Raw genomic sequence first — 8,119 nt, 5'->3', positions numbered from 1 at the left:
GTCCCCGGCTCTGGGTTCGGGGACAGCTGTCGGGACATCCCGAAACCCCCAGAGCCCGCGGAGTGGGTGACACTGTGGTGTCCGCCGGGCTGGCAGGGATCCGCAGGCTTGCAGGATCCGTGGTCATACAATATTCTGAGCTGAAAGGGACCCACAAGTACTCTGGAGTCCAGCTCCTGGCCCTGCACAGACACCCCAACAATCCCACCCTGTCCATCCCTGGCAGCGCTGTCCAAACACTCCTGGAGCTCTGGCAGCCTCGGGGCCGTGCCCATTCCCTGGGGAGCCTGGGCAGTGCCAGCACCTCTGGATTTCCCTGAGATCCAACCTGAACCTTCCCTGGCACAGCTCCAGCTGTTCCTCACTGGGCATCTGCCTGTCAGCCATTCTGCACCAGCAAAAATATCAAACCGAGGCCAGGCTGTTCTGTTACTATGAAATGTCCATTGTTGGGGCCACACTTCCTCTTTCTGTTCTTTTAGGTCCAAAAACTATTTGCTGGCACTGTACAGGAGTTCCTGTGCTGTAAGTGGTGTCATTACCCACTATATGTCAATTCTGAGCTTGCTTTAGGGTCAGAGAAAGCAACTACACCACATAGGCTGCTTCTCAGCCATTTAGTAAGTGCTGATCTTTTCAGTTTAGCTGTAAACTTCTAAAGGGAAGTTTATCTTCTTCTTTCTTGTTAATTTGGCAACTGTCCAGGAGGAGTTTACTCCATTACCAAGTTTTGCCTGATTTGGTTTAACTTTCTTTTTCATTATTCAAGCTGTTGCATAACAAAGTCTGAGCATCCATCTATGTTTTTTTAAAAATGTGATAAAAAGGAAAATCAGTAGTGGAGAGTGTTTTTATAGAAATAGGTTTAAAATGATGAGCAGCAGGTAACTTGTGGATAGCACTTGGTCTGAGAGCAAGAGAAGATGAACTGCCCTGAGGCCAAGTCATGTGTGCAAATGCTTTTGGAGAAGGGAAGCCACATACAGCTTTAACATCCATACAGAGCAGAGGGACTTGGCATCCCTTACAGACTTGTCAAACCATGGAGTGAGCTGGAGGCAGTGCTCAGCAAATGAATTTGGGGATGCCTTTGAGATTCTGCTAATGTTTTATTCTTTACATACCCCTCAAAGCCCCCCCAGTACTGTAGCCATACCCAGATGCTTCTGTGACTTAAGTAGAACTGCACTTGCAGCATGTCAGGGTGCTGAGCTCCTGAAGCAAGGTAAGAATTATTTTGTAGTGATCTGGGAAGGCGCTGTCACATAGCTTTGCTTTGCAAATCTCAAGAGAAAGAAGCAGAGGATGAGTAAATCCAGCTGCACAGGCTGCATTTAATGATGCACAACCTCTTTTCCATGCTCCTGTAACCACATCTGTTCCATCCTTCCACAGCGCAGTCAGCATCTGGAACCTGTCCACAAAAGCAAAGCTACTCCCTCAAACTTGTGAGTTTTGATCTGTTTGGGTAAGGAATAGTGCATAGAGTACTGTGTCCTGACCTGTTTGGCTGAGAGTATCTGAGGAATTTAGAGAGAGTGGTCAGAAAGGCCCCTGCTAACGTAGGAGATGGATCTAACTTCCTGAGGGTGTTGTGCTGGGATTTCAGTTGGCTTTTCTGTTAAAGGTGTGAAGAAAATAGATATGAGGATTAAGAAAAACCCAAAGCCTTAATCACAGAAGACTGCTGCTTTGATTGACCAGGCTCAAGAACCTGCAGAACTGAACTTGGTGATGTGAGGTGTTAGATCTTGATTCAGGAATGTCAGACCAACTTTTCTCCTCTCTGGCAGGTGTTCACACACCCTGCTGAAGTCTTGGGAAACTGAAGAGGTTGGAATTTGGTGCTGTGCTGAGGCTCTGTGAGAGCCAGCATGGAGACACTGTGTAAGGCCAGAGCACACTTTGAAATCAAATAGAATTTATAGCTGGAGTTCCAAGCTAGCTTTCCAGGTACTTGTCAGTATCTTGGGTTCTCCAGAAATGTGTTATTTCCAGTAACAGCTGTTCTGTGGTGGAAATTCACTCAATTGATTTTCAGTAGCTCACAAACTAGAGCTGAAAGACTGTTTTCTTGAAAGACTTTTTCTGCTGTGGCTTTTGTGGGTTGCTGGTCTGTAGGAGGGCCAGTGCTGACTGATGGCTCCAGGGTGTCTTGCAGGCACTTGGGTAGTCCCTCTGCCTTTTGTCACAGAGGAGACATATAAGAGGATGGAGAAAGAAAGTGCAAAACTAGAACCAGTAGGTGGGAAACTGTAATTGTTTCTGTAAGCAGCACTTCCAACTTCTCCGTTTTGCACTTTTTGGCTGCTTGGTGCTGCCAAGCACTGTGGAGTGTCATATGGCACGTGAGAGCATTTTGGCTCTGGGGTTTGATGGCCCACAGGGGCTCACAGGCAAGATGCAGAGTGAAATACCCACTGGGACATGGTGTGTGTTGTCTGCAGCCTGCTGTTCCTCCAGCTATCTTTGATACCAGTTTTGTATCAAATCAGGTAGAATATAACCTGCTGCTTTCTCCCACACACAAGTAGCAGCTGTCCTGAGTTAATGTCTAATAGATATGTGTGTGTAGGCAAACACAGATATAGAGTGTGAACTGTGTGCAGTTAAAGTTACTAATACAGACTTTCTTGTCTCACTTTCTGACAGCTAGAATAAATGTTACAGCTCTCTGTTGAGACTTGTGTGTTTGTAGAAACGCCCTCATCCCTGCTGTGGCTAAGAAGGTCACCTCTGGCTCCCTTTAACAGCTGTGGGACGAGACCTCTCCATGTTGCACCTAGGCTGCACTGTCTGGCTGTTGTTAACCCTCAGACAGCTGTAAATGGGCTGCTGGAAAGGCCCAACCTGAGATGGCCCCTCCCCTGTTCTGTACTGATGCTCAGAGTTATGTGGTTGTTAGGGGCAGCATTAAATAGGGTACCAAGACACCTGAGCTCTGCTCTCAGCTCTGTTAATTGATCTTTGTTTTCTTTAAAATGAGTAGTGAAGCATATAGTGATTATAGCAATCTCACCCAAGTTTCCCTTTCCAGCAGGATGTGTGTGGCTGAAGTAATGCTCCTCCCTGTTCCCTTTAGGATGCCAAAGATGGGAGGATCTACAATGAACAGAATTTCTTCCAGCGAGCTGCGAAGACTGGAACAGGTTGGTGCTTCTTGGGAGGGCAAGAACAAAGGATAACTGGCATTCCTCTCTCATCAGTTATGTGAATCTCTTGGAAGGCCAGGCTGGGAAAAGTTAATCCCCTGTTCAGTTAGTGCCAGAGTACTGAGGAGTTTGGTCAGTGCCAGTTCTCCCAGCAGTCTGTGTGCTGTAGGACAGTGCAGTACGAGCACAGCTTTCTTGTGCTCCTCACTGTCTTGATGTGTCTGGGAGCTGTCCAGCCCTGCAGCCTGACACACCTTGGCTCACTCTCCTGTCCCTTTTCCATGGGTGGTTCTGTCAGCTGCTCTCTGGTATCGACTCCATTGATCCCAAAACTTGGGTAAGAACAAAGCTTGCTCTACAGTGTATTGACATGCCAATGCACACATCAGACTGGAATTCTGGGGACAGTCAGGCTGACATGCCACTGTCAGCTGTCCAGGTCAGAGCAGACCTTCAGAAGAGGAGCATCCCTAACTCCTTCCTCCTGGAGCTCCTCAGCAGCATCTACTGCACTCTCCTCTTCTCTTGTAGTGGAGAAGTGGAAGAAGTGGCATTCTGTGCCACTGCTGGGCATCCCCAACTGCGTTGGCTTTGGACTGCATGCAGACAGCTACAGGTGAGGTGACTGAGCTCTTGGGCTGTCTGAGCATGTCTGGCTTTCCCTCTCCTCTGCTTGCTGGTCCTTTTGTCATTGTGCCTTGGGCTCTTGACCTTATTCACTGCTCCTGTCATTCATTAAATGCTTTGCCTCTCATGACTTTGTTCCCTTCAGTCCTTGTGTTGCTGGTGAAGTTAATGCTTTTGCTGCTGCTGCCCCTTCAGGCCAGGGGACACCTTGTTCTGGTCCTTGACACTTAACAAAAAGGGGAGACTCAGGCTGTGTGTCTGGAACACATGATGAGCACACCTGTCTCCTTTATAAGAAGTTTTCTCTTACTTAAAAGTGAAGGAAGTGTTTTCCCAGGTCAGCTTGGAGTTGAAGTGGGGTCCAGTGGATCACAAGTGTCTGTTGCAGGGTCTCCAAACCAGGTAGGTACTGCCATGTGCAAAGCCCTTTTTTCCTGCAGGTTTTTGGTGTTCTCTGACTTGGGGCGATCTCTTCAGTCGGTCCTGAGCGATGGCCTGCACCTGCTGAGGGAGAAGGCGGCTTTTCAGATTGCAATTCGCGTGGTATGTGGAGAACCAATCCTTCCCAAGAGAGTTTTACAGAAAACACTTCTACCTTCTTTCTGGATCTCCCAGGGGTGTTTTAAAGCTGCTCCAGGGGGCTTGGGTAGGGTCTCTAAGTAGCATCTTTCAAGCCTGCTGTAAACTGTAGTAGCATCTTTTGAACACTGTGTCACTTTGAAGGAATTTGGGATAAAAAGAATGAGAAAAACCTGACCTTTGAACTTGAAGGCTGTGAGGTGTGGTGTTTTTTAGTGCTCCTCCAGATGGCTGCAGGGAGCTGGGGAAGGTCCAGCTCAGTGATAGCCAGGGTGGTGCAGGAGCCTGTATGTATCTGATTGCTCCCCCTGTTTATTCCCAGCTAGACTGCCTGGAGTACATTCATGAGAATGAGTATGTGCATGGGGACATCACTGCTGAGAACATCTATTTGAACCCAGCAGACCTCACACAGGTAGGGAGCAGGAGCAGTGCTGCCAGGAAAGGGCACTGGGGGTGGGATTGTGACATGGGATAAGGCAGCCTCCAGGTCCCTGCCTTGGGGCAGGCTGGGCAGTACTGAAGCAGGAGCTGTGGGGCAGCACTGAGGGCTGCTGTGCACTCAGGTGGGTGCTCTGTGCTGCCCTGCAGGTGACCCTCGCTGGCTATGGCTTCGCATTCCGGTACTGCCCCGGGGGGAAGCACGTGGCTTGGCGCGAGGGCAGCAGGACCCCTCATGAGGGCACGGTGGAGTTCATCAGCCTGGACAGCCATAAGGGCACAGGTGGGTCTGGGTTTGTGACACATGCTGGAGCTGCTCTTGTGCTGCTGCTCCCTGGAGCTGGGGCTCCCCGCTGGTGTTGCTGGCACTGCTGCTTTCCAGGCATTCAGGTGCACCAGGAGCCAGGTTCCTGTTTGGGCTGTTCATTCCTGCCTCCTGATGGCTGCTGTGCTGCGACTTGCCAGGTCACTCAATGACTGCAGCAGGGATGTTCCTGCTCCATCTGGAGCCTTGGCTGCTGCAGGCATGTGGGGAATAGAAAACAGGGCCCTTCGTGCTGGCTTAGCATGGATCTGTTTCAAGCCAGACTGGATCCCTGCCCAAAACAGATTTGCAGCAGGCTCTGCTCTGACCTTGAAGCAATGAGAGCTGGAAAGGCACTTAAATCATAGAATCACTTTGGTTGGAGAAGACCTTTAAGATCATGGAGTCCAGCTGTAAACCTGTCACTGCCAAGGTCACCACTAATCCAAGTGCCACATCTACATGACTTCTAAATCCCTCCAAGGTTGGGGACTCCACTCTATCCTGGGCAGCTTGTGGCAAATTCCATCCTTCTCCTGGCTGGGATGTGACTGCTCTTTGAGAGTGTTCAGGAAATCTTCCTCCAGAGGCTGGAAGGTGATTCCTGAACTGTGAGCAGGCTCCCAGGAGTATTGATACCCCAGAGCACATCCTCATGAGGCTCTTGAATTTCTTTACTTCTGCCCCTTCATGAGTGACATGTGAATTTCTCGTGCTTCCCATCAGGACCATCTCGACGGAGTGACTTGGAATCTCTGGGCTATTGTCTTCTGAAATGGCTCTGTGGCATTTTGCCTTGGTCTGATGAGCTGGACAAAGTAAAAGCTGTGATGGAACAGAAAGAAAGGTAGGAGAAATCATCTCTTCTTCTGGGAAATGCTCAGGAGAAAGCAGCGAGAGGGGGTTGTGACTGAAATCCCCAGGTCACAGTTGGGATGTAGTAAATCCTGCAGCCAGGCCTGAGCCTGGCCCCAGGATGTTTGGTGAACCCCAAGTTCTGCTTCATCCAGAACACAGCCAGCAGAATTCAGCCTATTGGGGATTTTTTTTTTGTCCCTGTTGTCAAAGCCAGGTAGTCAGGTGCCTGCTCCCTTGCTTCTCACCTGACAGGACTCTGTGCTGACTATTTCAGGTACAGAATGGATGTGAGATGCCTTCTCCGACTGTGCTTCAGGCAGAGATCCATTCCAGGTATGGGGTTGCTCTCAGTGACAGTGGGACTCAGGGATGGAGGACTGACTTTATCTGAAGCTGGAACTTTATGCTGGGGTGTTGGTCTAGAATGACTTCCAGTGGTGATGGTGACCAAGCATTGTGTGAACTGTCCAGGAGGCTGGGAACAAATCCCTTGTTTTCTGTACAGAAGAACGAGGGCTGCTTTCTGTGATCTGCTTTCATGAAAGTTGCTGAAGGGACAGCTGTGCTGGTGGGTTTAGAAATGAAATATCTGGGGCTAGATATTTCATCTGGCACTTCCCCATCCCATTTTGTTGCCCAGAGATGCTGTGGCTGTCCCATGCCTGAAAAGTGTTCAAGGCCAAGTTGGATGGGCTTGGAACAACCTGGGATAGTGGAAGGTGTCCCTGCCCATTGCAGGGGGTGGGAGGAGATAAGCTTCAAGGTCCCTTCCAACCAGAATCAGTTGGTGATTCTATTTTATTGTGTAATTTCATGATTATTTGATCTTAGCCTTGGTTTGGTTTTCCTCTCTGCAGCTGCCTGGGGAGGGGGGGAGGGTGGGTGAGCTGGCTGCAGGACAAGCAGCCTGAAAGCCATTTGGAGTTTCTGTGCTGCTCCAGTGTGAGCCCCTTTCTTTGCAGATGCCCTGGAGAGGTACCTGGAGCAGGTGATGGCACTGGAGTATGAGGAGAAGCCTGACTACACAGCCCTGCGGCAGCTCTTTGGGAAGCCACTGGAAAAGATGAAAGCTTCAGCTTACGACTCAGTGGATGTCCAAGTGGTGCCCTGAGGTAAGTGCTGGTACCTGCTGTGTGTGTCCTGTGCTGCCACAGGCAGGTGAGGACAGAGCAGGCTGGGCTGTGACATCGCTCCTGGCATGTCATTCACTGCGGAAACCAGTGCAGTGCTACACAAAGCCAGGCTCAGCCTGTGTTTCCTCAGGTTTTTCCTGGAAATACTTACCTGTGAACAAATACAAGAAGGATTAATAAGCAAAGGCTGAAGGGGCTGCAGGGCTGTGGAGGTGATAACAAAATGCAGACTCAGGCCATCTGGTAATTTTTTCTTTTTTTAAATCTGAAGCTCTGGGCTGTACTTTTTGCTTTTCTTTCTCAGAAAGCAGCCTGTAGTTCTGGTTTTAGTGCCTCAACCCTGAGGTATTGGCTCTCCAGCCCAGGTGCTATTTTAGCCATGAGGCATCTCCAGGAGTGAGGCTTGATACAGAGCCAGATCTGGTTTTAGTGCAGGGCTGCAGCAGCCAAGGCTCTCCATTCAGCAGCAGGAACACAGACCCAGCTCTTCACCTAATTTCCTGGGAAGGAATTAAACTGATTCATCTTCCCCTCTGCTTTTATTTTTTCAGATCAAGGAAGAATTCAGAGCTTTCTGCAGTGAGGCCTTTCCAAGATATATTTTCACTTTTACCAGTTTTAGATGAGAGAGGTTTTTATAAGTGTTTTCTTCCCATGTTAATGTGACCCAGTGCTGAAGTTTGAGCTGCTGCTGTACCAAGTAAATGTGAAGACACTCCTGCATGGCAGATCAGGGGAAGCAGTAGCTGGAGAACTGCAGTGGAGCCACTGTGAGCCGGGAAACAAAATCAGGGATTTTTCTCTTTTTCATGAGAGTACATGGTTTTGTAATAAACTTTGTGGACAAGGACCCAAGGCTGTTGTTTGTTGTTGGTTATTTGGCAGATTCAAGGCCTTTCTGGAGCTGCTATAGGATTGTGAGGGTGATTTGAGCCTTGTGCTCCTTGTGAGATTTGTGTAAATAGCCTGCAGGCAGTGCCACTGCAACTTAACCATCAGAACTCAGCTCAAAGCTAAACCCCAAT

General features: G+C 49.2%; 1 protein-coding gene across 1 annotated transcript in view; it reads left to right on the top strand.

Annotated features, from left to right (window-relative positions):
* The window catches only part of VRK3 (VRK serine/threonine kinase 3), a 10,324-nt gene extending 2,375 nt beyond the window's left edge, over positions 1-7,949 (top strand). The window contains exons 3-13 of the mRNA XM_033517993.1: positions 483-525; positions 1,396-1,448; positions 3,083-3,149; positions 3,684-3,768; positions 4,220-4,322; positions 4,681-4,773; positions 4,950-5,082; positions 5,830-5,950; positions 6,236-6,294; positions 6,924-7,073; positions 7,646-7,949. Of these exons, the coding sequence (XP_033373884.1) occupies positions 483-525; positions 1,396-1,448; positions 3,083-3,149; positions 3,684-3,768; positions 4,220-4,322; positions 4,681-4,773; positions 4,950-5,082; positions 5,830-5,950; positions 6,236-6,294; positions 6,924-7,072 (906 nt within the window). The 3' untranslated portion in view covers position 7,073; positions 7,646-7,949. The remainder of the gene's footprint in view (positions 1-482; positions 526-1,395; positions 1,449-3,082; positions 3,150-3,683; positions 3,769-4,219; positions 4,323-4,680; positions 4,774-4,949; positions 5,083-5,829; positions 5,951-6,235; positions 6,295-6,923; positions 7,074-7,645) is intronic.
* Positions 7,950-8,119: the final 170 nt, after the last annotated feature.

This window comes from Parus major, chromosome 14, assembly GCF_001522545.3.
Source record: "Parus major isolate Abel chromosome 14, Parus_major1.1, whole genome shotgun sequence".
Classification (NCBI taxonomy): domain Eukaryota; kingdom Metazoa; phylum Chordata; class Aves; order Passeriformes; family Paridae; genus Parus; species Parus major.
The sequence above is the reverse complement of the archived record's forward strand: the minus strand, read 5'-3'. Positions and strand labels throughout refer to the sequence as shown.